Source organism: Echiichthys vipera (genome assembly GCF_963691815.1).
Source record: "Echiichthys vipera genome assembly, chromosome: 2".
In the NCBI taxonomy this organism is placed as follows: domain Eukaryota; kingdom Metazoa; phylum Chordata; class Actinopteri; order Perciformes; family Trachinidae; genus Echiichthys; species Echiichthys vipera.
Window position 1 is genome coordinate 12,920,217 of NC_139827.1, and position 17,515 is coordinate 12,937,731.

At 39.8% G+C, this 17,515-nt stretch overlaps 2 protein-coding genes across 3 annotated transcripts in view; one reads left to right on the top strand and one right to left on the bottom strand.

The window, feature by feature from the left end:
• Positions 1-11,118, bottom strand: part of gstcd (glutathione S-transferase, C-terminal domain containing) — a 49,743-nt gene extending 38,625 nt beyond the window's left edge. For both annotated transcript variants that reach the window (XM_083924508.1, XM_083924509.1), the window contains exons 1-5: positions 11,067-11,118; positions 10,523-10,946; positions 8,243-8,701; positions 6,067-6,336; positions 2,905-2,998 (exon numbers count right to left, since the gene is read on the bottom strand). In XM_083924508.1, coding sequence (XP_083780634.1) covers positions 2,905-2,998; positions 6,067-6,336; positions 8,243-8,701; positions 10,523-10,942 — 1,243 coding nt within the window. In that variant the 5' untranslated portion in view covers positions 10,943-10,946; positions 11,067-11,118. The remainder of the gene's footprint in view (positions 1-2,904; positions 2,999-6,066; positions 6,337-8,242; positions 8,702-10,522; positions 10,947-11,066) is intronic.
• A 634-nt stretch (positions 11,119-11,752) lies between these two features.
• ints12 (integrator complex subunit 12) lies at positions 11,753-17,320 on the top strand. Its single transcript, XM_083921954.1, has 7 exons — positions 11,753-11,877; positions 12,929-13,092; positions 13,232-13,393; positions 13,708-13,889; positions 14,067-14,226; positions 14,364-14,507; positions 16,595-17,320. The coding sequence occupies exons 2-7, from the start codon at positions 12,937-12,939 to the stop codon at positions 17,153-17,155; spliced, it is 1,365 nt and encodes a 454-aa protein (XP_083778080.1). The 5' UTR covers positions 11,753-11,877; positions 12,929-12,936; the 3' UTR covers positions 17,156-17,320.
• The last annotated feature ends 195 nt before the right edge of the window (positions 17,321-17,515 follow it).

Sequence of the window (17,515 nt, forward strand, 5' to 3'; positions counted from 1 at the left end):
ACTTAATTTGATATCTGAACCAGAAACTCTGTTAAAACACTGTGCTCAATTTCACAATTTGAGTGTATGTGGTAGTGGATCAAACACATCAGAATTTGATAGAATATCCGCACACAAAAACCTTCATTTGGTCAAATAAAAAAAAATTACAGAACAATTTCAGATACCTCCCAGTTATTGGTGTTAATCTGGTACCTGCTGACAATTTACTTAATTGTTGGACACAGCTCTCCTGCTTACTTTGCAAGATGGCAAGCCGCTCTAAGGTGACTGAAACCCTGAGACAGCAGGTTGTTTACTTTAAAGGACATAGATTCATTTAATTCCCTCAAAATGGCCGGTGGCCCACATAAAAAAAGTGCACGAGAGGACAGGATTATGCAAAGACTAAGTGGGCATCAGTTCAACACTGAGGCTGGAGTTGCTCCCCAGTTCAGTGCTGAACAGGGCAAGGATCTGTCTTGGCACACAGTGCCTCATTGTTTAAGACAATTTGGACTGAAAACCCCCTCTGCAGTGACCAAACCTCTCATCAGTAAAAAGAATGATAAGGCGAGTGACTTTAGTGATTAGAGTACATTCAGTTTATTTATGTCAGATGGGAAACATTATTTTTCAGGGTAGGGTTAGGGAAAGACTGAACCCAAAGTGTGTGAAGAAGTCAAAGAAATTTGGAGGAGGAAGTGTCATGGTTTGGGGGATGTTTCTGCAGCAGGAGTTTGGCCTCTTGTACAGCTACATGGCAGGGTGAATGCAAATGTTTATGTGAACCTCCTTCGGCAACATGCAATACCTCCACTGCAATTGTCTCCGGCAATCAGGCCGCAATTTTCATTGAATTTAATCAATTAACCATTGCAGCTCTATTAATTAAAACAAAGTAAGTAAGAGATATAAAGTCCCAAATTGCAATTTCAGTGAGCAATGAAACAAAACCGTAGCAACACAGAATACTGCAGCTATGTCATGTAGAGTCAAAATTAATTTAATTTGTATTGTCTCTGTTTAAGCATTCCATCTAATTGTTTTTTAAGCATATTGTAACCATGGATCTATAAAGTACTATATAACAAAGATTAAGCTTACTTATGATACAATTCTTCTTATTTATATATAAAGTTTTACTGAATCTCATTAACAGGAGGATACCATAGAGGGTAATGAAGTGTAAGCTTGGCCTGCAAAAACACAAGCAAAGGGAGATAGAAACTTAACTTATGTTGTCCTATATATAAATATATATATCTTGATAATGAAATACCTCTCAAGTTTCAATGTCCTGTGTGCTCTGATAAGTGGAGCAATAAGCAAACAGAAGGAACTTCTGCTTGTCGCAATTTTCCACATAAGTGAAAATGACGGGAAGCAAGAAATTAATGCATAACACAATGATGTAGAGAACAGGAAACATCAAAACATTCTCTCTCTCCATATATACACATTTTAGTATAAACAATAACACTGATATATTACTGCAACTCCAACACATGCATTCATACCATTTAGCCTCACAACCAACACGGACATACCACTAATAAGAAAAAAAAAACAAAGCAGGCAAGAGAAGGGCAGACAAAGAAACACAGAGATTTCTTCTCTGTTCTTCACCAGTGTCACCGTGGGCAGCAATCAACAACTTTTCCACTATGTGTTAGAAACAGTGATCAGTTCCACATTACACACAATTAGTTTTCTGTGCCTTCAGTATGAGCATGTTTTTTTTTTTTTAATTTCTGCTGAGCTGAGTCTGTTTCGGGTCACTGACCGATTTCTTACTTTCACCCCTCGACATACAGTAAGAAGGATAACACATCGACATGAGCACTTTAGAATTTATCGGGGCAAAAACATCCAGCTGAGTCTCAACAGAAAGCTCTGCGATGTGTCAATGGGTAATTTTTTTTTTTTTTTGGGGGGGGGGGGGGGGGGGGGTGACAAGCTGCCACTGAAAATCACCAGGCTACAGTAGTACCAATATATTTGTGCACATTCCTCACTTGTATTTCATATACAGTATTAGAACCAAACCTATATTGGATTTTAGAGACTGATACTTCATTTATAGGGGTTAAATTCACAGATTTCTGATATCACTGCCGATAGTGAATTTTTCTATGTGGATTGTAAAGCGATTAATTCATTTGAGCAAACTGTCTTAAATATTTTAAGTCACAGCTGAGCATCTATAAGTGTTTTTTTTTACTTGCAATGATTCTAATTGTTTTGTTTTTATTGTGGTAGTTTACTCCTGTTATAATGCTTGTGTTGCAACTTGTACTCATATTTTGTTTTCTAAAGCTTTTTTCCTTTTGTAAAGCACTTTGTAACCTAGGATTTGGTGTTATACAAATAAAACTTACTTTATTATACATTATACATGCTATTGTAACATGGTCTAGAAATGAACACTGAGAAAATAAAGACTAAATAAAAATAAAAAATAGCTCATTAAACATCAGTACTGTATGTTCAGTATCGGTCAATTGCTGACAAATGACACCAATTCTAAACCACTCCAAGCATCATTTTCTGATTTACATGTTTTGTAAAAAAGGTTTTCATATCGAACAACATACACATTAATACTGATTGATACCAATGTCTGTCGGCCTGTCACAGATACATCGAGCTAGGCTCTACAGTATCATTAGTATTTGTTTAGACAAGTAATAAAGTGAAAGAAAGCGGAAGAAGGTTGGATGTAGAGGCATACAGATTAAAAGATGGAGAAGGGGGAGTTTAAGAACCAGAATAAGAAAACAGAGAAACAAAAGGAGAAGAAAAAGGGCCAAACAGCATAGAAAGTGAGTGACTGAGTAAGTGAGTAAGTGAGAGTGAGAGCACAAGGGTACAGGAAAATAAGAAAGAAAAGAGGAAAGCCACAGGATAGAGATTTGACTTTACCTTCAGTGGGGTTGATAGCTCCTGGTAAACTGTCCCATGGGAGGGTCCAGGAAGGGCAAGGATGAGGAGCAAAGACTGCCTCAATGCCATTTTCCTAGCAAGGATCACAACCACAAAAATACACGTTACCATAGAAACCCCTCTACATCCTTGAGGCTCTGTTGCCTGAGTGGTTGTAATGAAGTGATTTGGAGCACCATTTTTGGGTATACTGATCTGAAGCTCTACGCGAGGAAAGGCCACTGCTAGTGTACTTATTACTCTCTCAAGAGACAAGTCCACTACAGTACATACTCCTGCATGTTTAACACACTTCTGAAAATGACGGGAAAACACTGAAAATGGAGGCGTACAAGGTAAGAGTGCATACACGTAAAGCACTTTCTTTTTTTAATTTCTCTCTTTGTGGATGGGTTAGAAGAGTTACAACAATAAGCATGTGCTTATTTAATGTTGCTAAAAAATATAAATATATTATTTGCCTCCACATCAGTGTATTTTCTAATTAAATCTGATAATTGGGCCACTAATAAATAAGAAATCACTGTATCATTAAGGTGTAAAAGGGTTGTGATACCAGCAAAATGTCATCTACATCAGCTCTGCCTAGTTTTACAATCTGATGATTTGGAGACTCCTCTGGAGAAGGCGCAGCACTGGCGTCATCAGTTACGTCTGCCCATAAAAGTTGGTAAAGTCTGGATTTTCTGACAATTAATAAACCCCGACAGCACGTGCCCAGAGACAGCAGCAGCGCAAATTGAAATTTGCTGGCGGTGTGTCTGGATTTCCAGGCTAGTCGACATCAGCTTTAACATCTAATTTTATTGAAAAACAGAATTTAGGTAAGCCAAGGAAATGTTGAAACACATTTAAAAGTACATAAATTGACTGTATGAATAAAAAGGATAGAGTGGATGCCTTGATAAAGGCAGTCTTTGTCACATTATGGCTAGGCAGAGATCAAATAAAGATCCGTACATAAGGAAAAGCAGCACCACTGCAGTTCAAAAGATCAAGCATTGACATCTGTGTTGGCCCAGTCTCATTTTCACAAAGCATCAGTCATAATCAGAAGTTGCAATAAGGTGGACACTACATTCAAGCTGGCAGAGATGAGTCTTTGGCAATGGCCAAACCCTTATGCCCAACTGAGGACTAGGAAGAAATGAGTAACCTGCCACACAACTTGTTAGTTTCAGCACATACGTTTTCACAGGGACAGTCAACGGCTTTCAGTAATCCCAGTTTCTGGGAGCTTCATTCTGCCATCAGAAAACCAAAGATTTCCCTGAATTTTGATTGAACAGATCCTGTTAAGTCACTAATCCTCCGTCTCTGGATCACCCCCATATCTTACTGCTCATAAACTGAAGTGTCTAATGTTAGCAACTGTGTATAAAGACCTGTCTGTCATCTAGTCAGTGACAGCAGCCAGATTTTAGTCCTGGGTCTTGCATTTTGGTAGTAAGGCTACTCTTTTGCTTACATTCGGATCACAGATTGTGCCTCCACAGCTCATTGCAATGCACAGGCAGTTTGACAGGCATGCATCAGTGTGTTAACTGAAGTGAGAAAAAGGGAGAGTTTATGAGCCGTTTATATTGTGGATAGAGTAGCAGGATGAGCCTGGTGCCTCTGGTTAGCAGCAGTGAAGGATCGCATGTCACCGTGTCAGACGGCAGAACTCTCTGTCTCCATGTACTTCCCTTGGGACACACACAGTCATATATGAGGAGACACACACACACACACACACACACACACACACACACGCGCACATGCCAAACGCACGCGCACACACACACAGGCACCTTGCCCAACACAACAGCTGCAGTGCAGACATGATGGTGGCGACATGCAGCCATCCTTGTAATCCCCAGGCAAAGGAAGAATGGTGGCCATTGTGTGTGTGTGTGTGTGTGTGTGTGTGTGTGTGTGTGTGTGTGTGTGTGTGTGTGTGTGTGTGTGTGTGTGTGTGTGTGTGTGTGTGTGTGTGTGTGTGTGTGTGTGTGTGTGTGTGTGTGTGTGTGTGTGTGTGTGTGTGTGTGTCTGCTTGTGTGTACACATTCCCCTCAGTTTTAATGCCTGATTTCAACCTGCCATGAAAACTGTCATTTGTGCACATGTGCTGAACTAAATTTCCTCCGGCAGCATAGCATGTTTAAGGCACATCCCATCCTGACCACCCAGCTCACTCGTTCACACTCTCTGAATACTGTTTTCTCCCTTCCCTCTCTCTTCCCTTCACTTAAAAATCACATTGTTGTCGACACTTAGCCAGCAGGAAATCACAGACATATCTCTGCTGAGAGAGCAAAGCAACAAGGCCAAGAGAAAGTCTGAAGGCTTAGTAGTGAGAGGTTAGTCAGGGCTGAGGAGACAGTCTTCTTATAAACAGCTGGGTCTGCTTATCTCCTTCTGTGAGTGTGTGTGTGTCTTACTAATGCTTCCAGAGGGAACTGCACTTTAAAAGTGTGGTGGACACATTAAGTTACTGTGCCATCTTGTCTCTTTACACTAAGTTTTTCAGCCGTTACGATAAACTCCTTAGTCGGGCTATAAAACGTTGTTTTGTTCTGGACTTGATTTATTGTTTTATTGCACCTAAAATGAGGATAGGCTGAATGTGGATTGTCTGCACTACTGCAAGTGACAACAAGATCCACTGATAATATTGAATGGTGCATTGTATAATGCACTGAGGGCAGTGCAATACTGCTCAAAGAATCGAATTATATTGTTCTTTTTGGTTCGTTTATTTTAATTGATAAAATATTGTCATGCAAACAACCTTGGTGAGAAAATCATGTATACAGACAAGCATCCTAAAACAACCCACTTAAAATGGTAATTCTGTGACTGAAAGCACTTAACGCTTAAGCCCTGGCAGAAAGACGAAAAATTCAACAATTAAGCAAGTCAGCCAGAAGCCAAAAGATGAACTGAGAGCTACACTCTTGAAGGCCCAATCAGCAGAAAATGGGTGCGTGAAATTACAGGGATAATGGTTAACAACCAGTTGGAGCCTTCAAACCCTTTATCTGTGCTGTGAGGGGACACTGGGAGACAGCTTATCAAATTTAGTGTGAAAGGAAATATGTTTGCAAACCAGAGAGGTAAAACATAATGAGAAATAAGTAAGGAAATGTAATAATTTACTTTAAGTTTAGTCATTGTAGGCCTGGGGCCACCAACAAAGGGAAGCTGTGTGGTCATCTCCTGGCCCTCTTCTTGCTCCAATAGACTCGTTGAGTTGTCCTCTGCTGAAGGCCCCGGGAGGCCGGACGTGGGAACTCGGGGAATAGAAAGAGCCATCCCACAGGCCTTGGCTGCCTGAAGGACCCCAGGTACCTCCTGAACACGGCTGTACCAACGGAGCAGGTGGGGGAACTGATGAAGAGTGCTTGAAGCGTGGGCTTGGAGGGAACACTATCAAAGACAATAACAGGAATGAGAGAGAAAAGAGAAAAAAACAAGGAGGTATTGATTAAGTGACTCATCTGACAAGCCATCTCCAGTGAAGCGAAATGCCAGGTTCCACCAGAATTCACTCATCGCACTGGTGGATAGGACGGATAGACATGAGGGGCCGGCAGGAAAAACATTCAAACAGTGCTGGCAGGTGGGGAGGGTAGAGACACAAACAAAGATATGATCAGAGGCGCAGTGTCACTGTGTGTGACTGTGTGGAAGACAGATGAAAGAGAGAGGGACACAGAGGGAGAAGGGGCACTCTGCAGTACAGCAAGTGGATGGAGTGGAAAGGATCAGTCGTAAACGCATGTGTCGTGGACAGTGATGGCCGTTGAGAGGAGACATGCTAGGCTGAGTGTGAAACTGGAAACCACTAGAGCACAGCTGACTACTAAAAGCCTCATTGTGAGAACTTCAGTTCATTCCCACAGTTAAGGAATAGTTGGAGGCGGACGAAGGGTGAAATGGAGGTTGAGACCCACGTCACTGCCTGACAGTGCAGCATTCCTGATCAATATCAATATAACACTGAACAAAACAGCCGTGGCACCCTATGGCCCCCGCTGCAGTTTCTTTAACTGCTTCTGCCAACTTTACTTAATATATGTAATCATTCAATGTAATGAATATTCAGAAAATGTTCAGGAGCTTTTGAAGTCAAGTTACGAGTTTTAAGGCTAACACAGCAGCCCACTAATTCATGATCTGTTGCGGAGAGAAACACATTTCCAACAGAAAGTCATTAAAATGCATTTCAACTTGCTGCATTTGAATAGAGTACAGTACACACTGTTATCACTCTTTGCCAGGTGGCTCTAGACCACCTTTGAGAGCACCACCTGTGCTAAGACTGATGCAGCCAGTCTTCCTAACTCAAATTTCTGCCTAGATAGACATAAAAAAGGTGTTGGGTGTACTGCCTGCTCACCCTGACCAGAGTGTCAAAACCATGAGTCATGCGTAATTTGACCGGTCATCATAATAAAGACATTAAAAAGACAGTAAATACTCATAAGAGGGGAGGCTCTGTAGCCTGAATGGCACCTTCTAGATGAGGTGACATCAGACTTAAGTCATGTGTGCTACCGTTTATGTAGAAGGACAAAGCCTTGCATGGCTACGCTGGATTGCTCCCTGCACAATAATGGGTGTTTTGCTTACAGTAAATGTTGTAAAGTTCACAGTGTGTCCATGCATTGAAAGTATAAGTCTTATAAAGGAAATATATTGATTATTGATGCTACAAGTAAGGTTGATAACTAGGGCTGTATTGAATGTCCTTTTTATTACATTAAAAGCTTCTATTGAGGTTCAAAATGAAGATTTGAATCTCGGTTGTCATATTTTAAGACCTCATCACCATAAACTAAGAAAAATCCCCGAAAAAGATCCTCAATTTGTTTAAAGTGATTCATCACATTGAATGAGTTCGTTATTTTTTTGTTTTTACCAAATCAACTTTCTTTAATGAATATCACTTATCAGTTTCGTCTATATAAATAAATGCAGGCAGCAGGCTAATCCAATTAAAGCATTGGCTTATAGCAGCATTATGCTACATTCTGGAGTTATTGGAAATGTTTGGATCACATGAGCCAGAAACATAGCCACCACTGGAATCTAATTCAACATATAGTATAATACTAATAATATATGTGTAGGCTAATCTTTATCTGCCACTGTGCAGACATACCAGATTCAAATAGGATAAATGGAATGAAAGTCAACATGAACAAAGCTTCAAAACTATCCCATACAGCCCTGGTGATAATTCAATGCAGTAATAAGAGCGGGGTCCTTAGGCACAAGGGTTCATTACTGACAACACGCAAACGTAAATCATAAACTCCAAGGCCCTTACCAAGTACTGATGGATACATGGCAGCAGCACCACATCAGTCAGAGTGAAGTACAGTCCTTCAGCAAACAGATGCTCCAGCGGAGGCAGGTCTGTGGTCTTCACTTTCCTGATCTCAGAGTTCTCTCTGGTGGTCGAAGTTGGAACTGAATCCACAGACAGCTTGGCCAGAGCCGCTCTGAGCTCAAGTCCATCACTGACCTGAGGCGACTGCCCGGGTTCAGACTCAGTGTGTGGGTTCCATTGGCTTTCCGTGGACTCGTTCTTTTCCTTCCGTCTCTGCTCTTGGAGTTTCTGTCTCCGTATCTTGTCATCGTTGTGGACTTTGACAGGCTCTGCTAACCTTCGCTCTAGGGTGAGGATGGAGAGAGGCAGCTGATGGTATTGATTTGTTGGATTTTTTAGGTGTTCTTTGACAGCAGAGGGGATGCCAATTTCACACAGTCTGGTCCACTTGCTCACCTGAGAGAGAGGAATTAATATAATATAATCTATATAAGACTCAAATACAGCACTGTCCTCGGAAGAACTCAAAATTAAAGGTTTTGGTTGTTTCATATTATTCTGTTATATTGATGTCTTTCTAAGTCTAATGCTGTGGACACTGTGACCAAACCCTCGTTAACATACTGTAACTAAAAAGATTCCATTAACCCTGGTCATGTTGAGCGGTCATTGTAGTAAATGGACTGAAAATGTTGCTAGACAGACTTTACCTGCAGTCAGCTGAACAACAAACATACAAAGTGTAAATGCTTTTGTTTTTATAGGTCCGTAGTTTCTTAATAATCTCCTAGGAAGTTAAGTTTAAAGTTAACTTGGTACCCAATATTAGGAAAAACTGAGACAACGTTGTGAAGCAATTATTTTAGTATTGTTATATTCTTGAAAGATCTACTCTATTGAAACCCAACTAAATATGTTTTTATTTTTCATTTACTAAATGTTCAGTTGACCTACAGTGCAAGACTAGGTTATAGTAGCAATTAATGCCTGACGAGGTGTCTATTATATAGGAATTTGTGGGCGATCCGTTAATTCATGATAATGGACACCTCGTTGGGCCCTTACTTAATGAGCACCCTGCATCCAATCGGAATTAGGTATTCAATCACACCACGGTATAATCAGAATGAATTATTTGGGAGAAAATGAATCACTTCGGAAATTATGAAACCCAGAAAATTAAGTGGTGCTGGTATTTACTGGCACACTGACAAGCTATGTACACTAAGTATGGATCATTGTATTTCACAGCTCAGGCATGACAGGAATAAAAAACGTGTTCAAGTTTATTGTAAATCAATGTGCACAATCTGGATTCACAGCAATGATGCTGTCATGGTATCAGTGGTGGAAAGTAACTAAGTACATTTACTCAAGTAGTGTACTTAAGTACAATTTTGAGTTACTTGTACTTTACTTGATTAATTCCATTCCATGCTACTTTATACTTACTACTATACTTCTACATTTCATAAGAAAATATTGTACTTTTTACTCCACTATATTTATTTGGTAACTTCAGTTACTAGTTACTTTACAGATTCTGATTCTAAAAACAAAACTATTAAAAAATGAAATAACATCTACAGTATTATTGTAGATTAGGCTGCACAGCAGTGTATAAACTAAATAAAATTAGCCCAGCTGCACCATTAAAGTGATATTTACAATAATCTATTAATAATTAGGATCTAATAATGTAATATCTTGAAATGGACGGCATGATGAGTACTATTACTTTCTGTACTAAAAGTACATTTTGATGCTAATATTTTGGCACTTTTACTTAAGTAACATTTTGGATGCAGGATTTTTACTTGTAACAGAGTATTTCTACAGGGTGGTATTACTACTTTTGCTTATTCAAAAGCTCTGAGTACTTCTTCCACCACTGCATGATATTTCCTCTGTGCCTAGTGTAAATTTAAAATACATAAAAAATTCTGTATATATCGTTCCTGTTATTCCTATATTTTTACATTTACCTGGGTCTATATTTTTTGACAATGTATTGTTTCTTGTTGATGCTTATTCTATGTGTGCTATCCACTTTGCTGCTGTAAATAAGAAATGTCCCCTTTGTGGGACTAATAAAGGAATATCTTTATCTGTTCATTGAGTGTGTGATGCTGGGTTAAATGGTCAATACTCCTGCGATCTTTAAAAACAATAAACAATCACAATAAACTAGTTTCAAATATTCAAAACTGCCTTTTCTGTGCACCATGCAAGTCATCCTACAGGTCGGTGAACTGTGTGTCCCTGTTTGCCACTTACCTCAGCACAGGCCTTCAGACAGGTCTTCTTGAAACCCAGCAGTGCCAACGCATCATTCCTGGAAGGGTCATCCTCCAAGGTCTTGTTGATGATGTGCCTCAGGACCACCGCCAGCCCTGCCCTGCAGAGCATCCCAGTCTCATCCAAAACTGCAGGAAGGCGGCAGCCCCTCACCAACTGGGGCAGATCCTCCAACTGAACGCCAGACACATCCAAACACTCTGGTAGCTGACTCTTCAGTGACTGGGAGCTGGCAGGTTTGGTGGTGAAGACCAGGAAAACTTTAAAAGACTTGCACTGGCAGTAGGACAGGAGAAACAGGGCGATGGAGGTGTGCAGCGGGAGACGCGGCTCCTCATTTTGGGAACAAACTTCTAGATAGAGGGAGGGATGTTGTTGCTGTGCCTCGGCGTGCTTCATGGTACTGCGGAGAAACACGGGGAGGTTAACAAGTAACCTTTATTAACTTTGGATATGTGTTCAGGTGTATATTTTAACAATGGCAGCAAGGACGTGCTATTACATGACAGTCATAGATACTTACAACAGCGTCGGTAATGCACCGGTAGTTTCTGTATAAACCACGTTGTTGTGGTACAAGCTTCCGCAATGCTGCTTCTTCTTCCCTTGTGTAAAAGCCAGTTCACGCTAAGTAAGCTCCACAGCGCCATCTGCTGCCTGCTTTCAAAGTGTACGAGTCAACGCTAATGTAAATATACTGTATATTTAAACGCTGAGGTTACATACATTTAATTTATTTAACTTGCTTAAATGAGGTGGTACATCCAACAATATATAATATTATTTTTCATTATTTCCTTACGGGTTTCAGAGTTATACACAATGCCAACATGTATTTCTAAATAAAGAAACAATAATACCATAAATTAAAATGTGTAAAGAGGGTAAAACATAGAAAAAGGAATGAAGGATAACAAAAACGTTGGGGCTAAACTAGGGGAGTAAATTTGAAATGCCTAAATAATCTAATAGTTTTTGGCAATTTATTATTGTTGAGTTTTACGTTTTCCATATTGGTCAAATATGAATTAAAATATGAATCTTTGAAAATATAAAAGGAAGGTAGTTCGTCGTGGTACATCTAGTTATATATTAAATAAAGCTTTTTCTTTTTCTTTTTTTTTTTCTTTTTTTTTTTTAAATAACAGATTTCCACAAAAGGTTCCGCGCGTGTAGATGCCGGACATATTCGATGGTTGCACAAGTCGGGAAGAGTCCGCCCCGGCAGTCTGCTGCTCATGTTGGAAGTGTTGTTCATCCGTTAATGTCAGTTGCTCACCAAAACAAGAAATACCCGGTCAAGGGGCAGGTTTGTGCCAGAAGCAGACTGTGAGGTAACGTAATAACCTGTGAACCTGGTTTTATTCCTCATAGTTGATGGGAAAGGTAACTTTATATATTGTGACGCTATAGTCGGTGCTTTTTGTTTCTGGTCAGGACACAGTCTATGGTCAGGAGCAAAAACGTTAACGTTACATAGCAACCAAATTAAGTCAGTGTTATGGTATGTATTCATTTCATTCGGGGACCATGAGCACCTTTGGAAATGCAGAATCAGAGTGAACACTTGAACCTATAATGTCTTTCCTCTCAGGTTTTTCTTTGGCCTGTCTCTACCCTTCTCTCCCCAGACTTCAGTCTGTATCAGCCATCTTATATAACTAACTCATGATTATGGTCATCAGTGCAAATGTGAAAAATAATATGAGAAACACAACTGAGTGGGACTAGGCTGCACTGAAGACAAACAGAGACGTTTACCAAAAAATATTTCAGTCCTCCTAAATATTTAACGTGGAAGGAAAACCTGCATTTGTTTTGTTTTTAATTAAAAACAATACTTAATCCTCAATGCTAATTTGATGTATTTATATATATCAAATTACTCACCCATGTTACCTTGAACCAATAAAGAAAATATTTGTTTTTCTTGCATGGAATAATAGGAAACCTATTTGTTTCTGGTCATGCGGGCATGCAAGAAAAATGCTTTTTTTCTTCAAGAATTGCAGATAACACAGAGTGATTGATATACACCCATCAATCTTATATAGCTGAATATGAGAATTAACCTGAAGACTGTAACTGAGTGATTCCAGTTAGGTACCATTTTTTTGTAGTACCATGTTTTATTTACAGATCTTTCAAGATTTAAGCACTTGAAAAGTCATTTTGTTCTTGGTAGAATCCTGAAGCTCTCAGCCAAGTTAAATGTCAGTCAACGCTGCATTATCTATGTGGCAGCTACAGCTTTTGTTTTGTCTTTTTATATTTTCCAAATCTTTCAATTGTGTAATCTAACTTGTCTTAGAATGACCATAGCAGTGCTATTTGATAAAGTTGTAACTGAAGCCTAAAAAGCTGACATTATTTTATAATTCCCAGTGTAAGTCATGGCTGGACCTGTCAGTCTGGAGCTGGATCCCATCTTCCTAAAGGGACTAAGTTACCTTCACTCCAAGAGCAAAGACTCAGCTGAGAAACTCAAAAGTTTACTAGATGAATCCCTTTCAAGAGGAAGTGATTCATCTTACCGTTCATTACAGAAAGTAAGGAGTTCATCACGTTTTTATGTTGATACTTCCTGAGTCTTTATTTACGCTGTACCTCTTTTCCTTTTAATGTCATTGGTATGTAATTTATACAATTGAATGCCAGGTTTTCTTTATTATCATTGTGTATCCTCAGGATATAGAAGTGTCCAAGGGGTCCGTGTCAAAATTGAGCTTAAGTAAACAGGACTCCAAGTCCTCCTCAAGTTCCTCATCATCCAGCAGCAGCAGCAGTGGCAGCAGCAAATCCAGCTCAGAAAAGAGCAAGAAAGAGCCAGAAAAGAGACCTGCTGAGAAGGTATGGAATAAATAAATATATAAATAGACACTCCAAAATAAATTCAAACCGACGGTCAATGCAGCTGAAGGGAAAATGTTTTTTATGTTTTGGTTTTCAAGTTTCTTTTAGACATACAGCTGCACTCTATCAGGCAAGAAAGACTTAGCAGATGCTTACAGTTAGTCCAGAGTTTTCCTTAAAGTATAAGAAAAACACATGCATAAGTCCATGTAGGACAGTATCATAATTAATGAGGTGAAAAAGTACAATTTGATAATGTTGTTACTCACAAAATGGGAATGATATCGGCATGTATTTCCAAATGTAAACAGGTCAGGGTTGACTTGGGAGAGGTGGACCCTCCGAAAAAGTCTCGTTTGGAGAAACAAGAGAATCGCTCTTCTCCTATCACCGTTCAGACAAGCAAAGACCTTCTGCCAAACATAAACGACTACGACGAGACCAATGCGGATGACTTTGCCATGGAAATGGGCCTGGCCTGTGTGGTTTGCAGGTATACCTTCATTGTCAAGAAAATTAATTAAATCGAGTTTTTCTGTAATACACGTTAGTATGCATTCCAGTCTAACTATTGATATTCATTGTACTTAATCTTAAAGCATAGAAAGGTGAGCTTCAGTCCTACTAACCCAACATGTTGATTCTGCTGTTGTGTTTTTAATTGCTTAAGACAAATGACAGTGACCATGGGAAACCAGTTGGTTGAGTGCCAGGAGTGCCATAATCTCTACCACCAGGACTGTCACAAGCCACAAGTGACAGACAAAGAAGTGAACGATCCACGACTTGTGTGGTATTGTGCCCGCTGCACCAGACAAATGAAACGCATGGTGAGAAAAATAAATCATATTCCAGTATTTATTTAGATACTAACTGATTATTTGACTAGTCAGTCTATGGTCATGTCAGTAGTTTCTGTATTGGTATGGTTTCTGTCTCGAATTATCAATATGTGTTTGTCCACTAGGCCCAGAAACCTCCGCAGAAGCCCTCCCCTGTATCTGCATCATCAGCACCTGTTGTAAAAGACACACTGGTGAAAAAGACGGAGCTTAAAGCCAAACCTGACACAGCCAGCACCTTCCAAGCCTTCAAGAGAACAGAAGTGAAGGTATGTGTTCACTTATTATGGCTGTATGCCACATTTCTTTATTGATCCACAAAAACATGTGCTCCTGTGTCACCCTGAAGTCAAGCAAAGATGAGGATTTAGTGTCTTTGAGTTTTATCTGGTAGCAAGTGAGAGAAGCGCAATAACTATCAATGTGCAAAACTGCCCTAAAATGAAATCTACATAAATCCCTACAGAGGAAAACGGAACGCTTACTTTACTCTATTTGCATCATTTCTCCAGAGAGAGAGGGTTTAAAAGTTTTCAGAGTACTTTTAGTTATTGTAGTTCACCACAGTGTTATTTTGACAGCAAACATGTTGCCTAGTAAACATTGATTTGATTATTTTAATTCAAGTCAGTGTGGGAGTATTGTTCTAGCAAGCACGTTGAGGCATTGTCTGGCTTGCAAGTGACTCAGTTGAGTGATACATAATGATAAATATTTATTAGCTCCACTACAGTGATTTATTTCAGATCCCATGGAAAGACCAAAATGTGTTAGTCTAACTCTCAGTATTTTCTTACTTCTTGTCTTTGGGACTCCTTAAAGTCAAAATATATTATTGCATAATTACATTCCATTAAAAAGGTTTAGTAATCAAATCACTGTAGTATTTATCAGACATTAATCAAAAAGGAATAAATAGTACATTTCCTGGGGAATATTTTCAGTCAATTAATACAGCTCCAATGATTATTTGTTGACCATTACAAATGTAACCTAGCCTGATGAGACAGAATTGTCAACTAGTTACACTATGATTCCATCTTTAATCTGCCATTGCCTGCACTATACCTACACTCTTACTGATTTCCATGGGGGAAGGAATTCAATTTCCCCTAACCAATCACATGATACTTCCAGTCAGAGCTGGCTAACTTCCAGTTCACTGCTATACTAACCTGAATAGGGGTAAAATAATTCAGTAGTGCGGCTCTTTTAGACTTTCCCAAATGTTATCAGACCGAATCGATCAGATTCTGATATTGAAATGAGTCACTTCACGGAGGTTGCGATGCTTAAAACTAATTATCCACCATTTTACAGCCAAGCCAGTTGCAATCACAGACTGTATGGTAGCAACAGAGTAGGCTACAGCCAAAGAGGTTATTATAGGTTTGTTCGAGATGAGATGCACCTTGCCTGTGAAGTGGTTGAGAGCAGGCGACAGCAGGAGGGGGTGGTGACAGAAAGTTGCGGTCAAGTCTGACAGTTTCCAGATGTTTTCATCAACATTCAGTCTGTACAGGAAGTCACAGAAACACTCACATCCTGTTAGATATGATTCCTACTAAATAAAATGTCATCAGGCCCATATATCAGTTTGAATGCAGTCTCTAGTTTGTTTTGACTATGATGCTATACAGGCGATCGGATGTTGAGATGAATCATAATGTATTTAATCTCTGACAACTAAATGTCATCATCAGCCAAAAACATGTTTCTGACATGAACAAACCTTCACATCAGACAAAAGAAATCACAGTCTCTCCAATTCAACAGAAAATGAAAAGTTTCTATGAAACGTCATATTGTGGAGTCAACGTCTAAACCAATCAGCTGTTAGATCAGCTCTACAAACTGCAGCCGTCTTGATCTTGTGAGGTCATGGTTGCCCACATGTGCATGACATTAGAGCAAGTCGGACACGTATCTAACCGGCATGCATTATGTCATAAGCTGTGTCAAGTGTCAACATCTTTTATAGATGTATAAACACATTTTGACTGAAAGCAAGAAGGCCAAGGCCCCTTTATGGTGACTGTAGATCATATTGTGTGGAAGAAATAGGTATACCAAAGCTAAAAGATTACATCAACTAAATCAGGTAATGCACTGAATGTTGCACAGATATGCATCTAAAGTTAGACCATCCTTCTTAACTTGAAGTGGTTAATGAAATGTCAATTATGCCCACAGACTTACACGCTTATTATATGCTATTACAGATTATCAATGGTTTTTAGCTTATTGGAGGTCAAAGTTTTAAAACTTTAAAAGTTATTACAGTATGGCAATGAAATATTAGACTCTGTTGAATTTGTGTTGTATTGTGATAACTGTGGTAACTTTATAATTCCAGGCATCCACAACTTCAGCCAATCCCACCAGCAGCAGCTCTTCCTCCTCAGGCAGCGGCCTGACAGGCTGGGCTGCTTTTGGCGCCAAGACAAATCCATCTCTTCCTGCCAGCTCCAAACTAGGTTCCTCAGGCCCAAGTGGGAGCCATAAGACCATGACAGCTCCCTCTGGCCAGAAACCTGTCGGGCTGTCTGGGCTAGCAGGAGCCAAATCAGGACTTGGGAGCGCAAAGATACCTGGGAGCAACGGAAACGGCTCGAGCCAGGTGCCTCTAAAACCTCCTCCACCCCTGACTTTGGGCAAGCAGCCGCTGAACCGCTCATCGAGCGGTGAAAGCCAAGGGAAAGGGTCTGCTTCATCAGGGGCCAGCTCCCCGAGTGGCTCCCAGGCAAGTGGAGGAGGGAACGGAGGTAATAACGGAGGAGGTAACGGGAACAATGGGAATGGGTCAAAGGTTGCACCAGGGGACAAAGCACCAACGTCCCAAGAGTCCCAGCTTAACGCCATGAAACGGTTACAACTGGTGAAGAAGAAAGCAGCGCAGAAGAAATTGAAGAAATGAGTAGAGGGAGTAGAAAATACATGCATAAACAGTGTGAAGTTAGTGCCAGAGTATTCTGTTTGAATTAAAAGAGCATCTGTACATGAGTAACACCATCCAGTCAAATACTTGAATCTTGCTTTGTGTAAATGCTGCTGGACTGTGTGCCTCATTCTGTCCTAACAAGTCTAACCGTTGAAAAAGTCACGTTTTATCAACAACTGTCATTAAATCTCTTCTTATTACTTAACTGGCAGTAGTAATGACTTTATGGCATGTGGTGTCTTTGAATGTGTGTCATAATATGCAGGACAAATGGAGAATGGATAATGTTTTATTTCTGACATAATTGTTCAAATATAAATTACATAGATTTCTTCT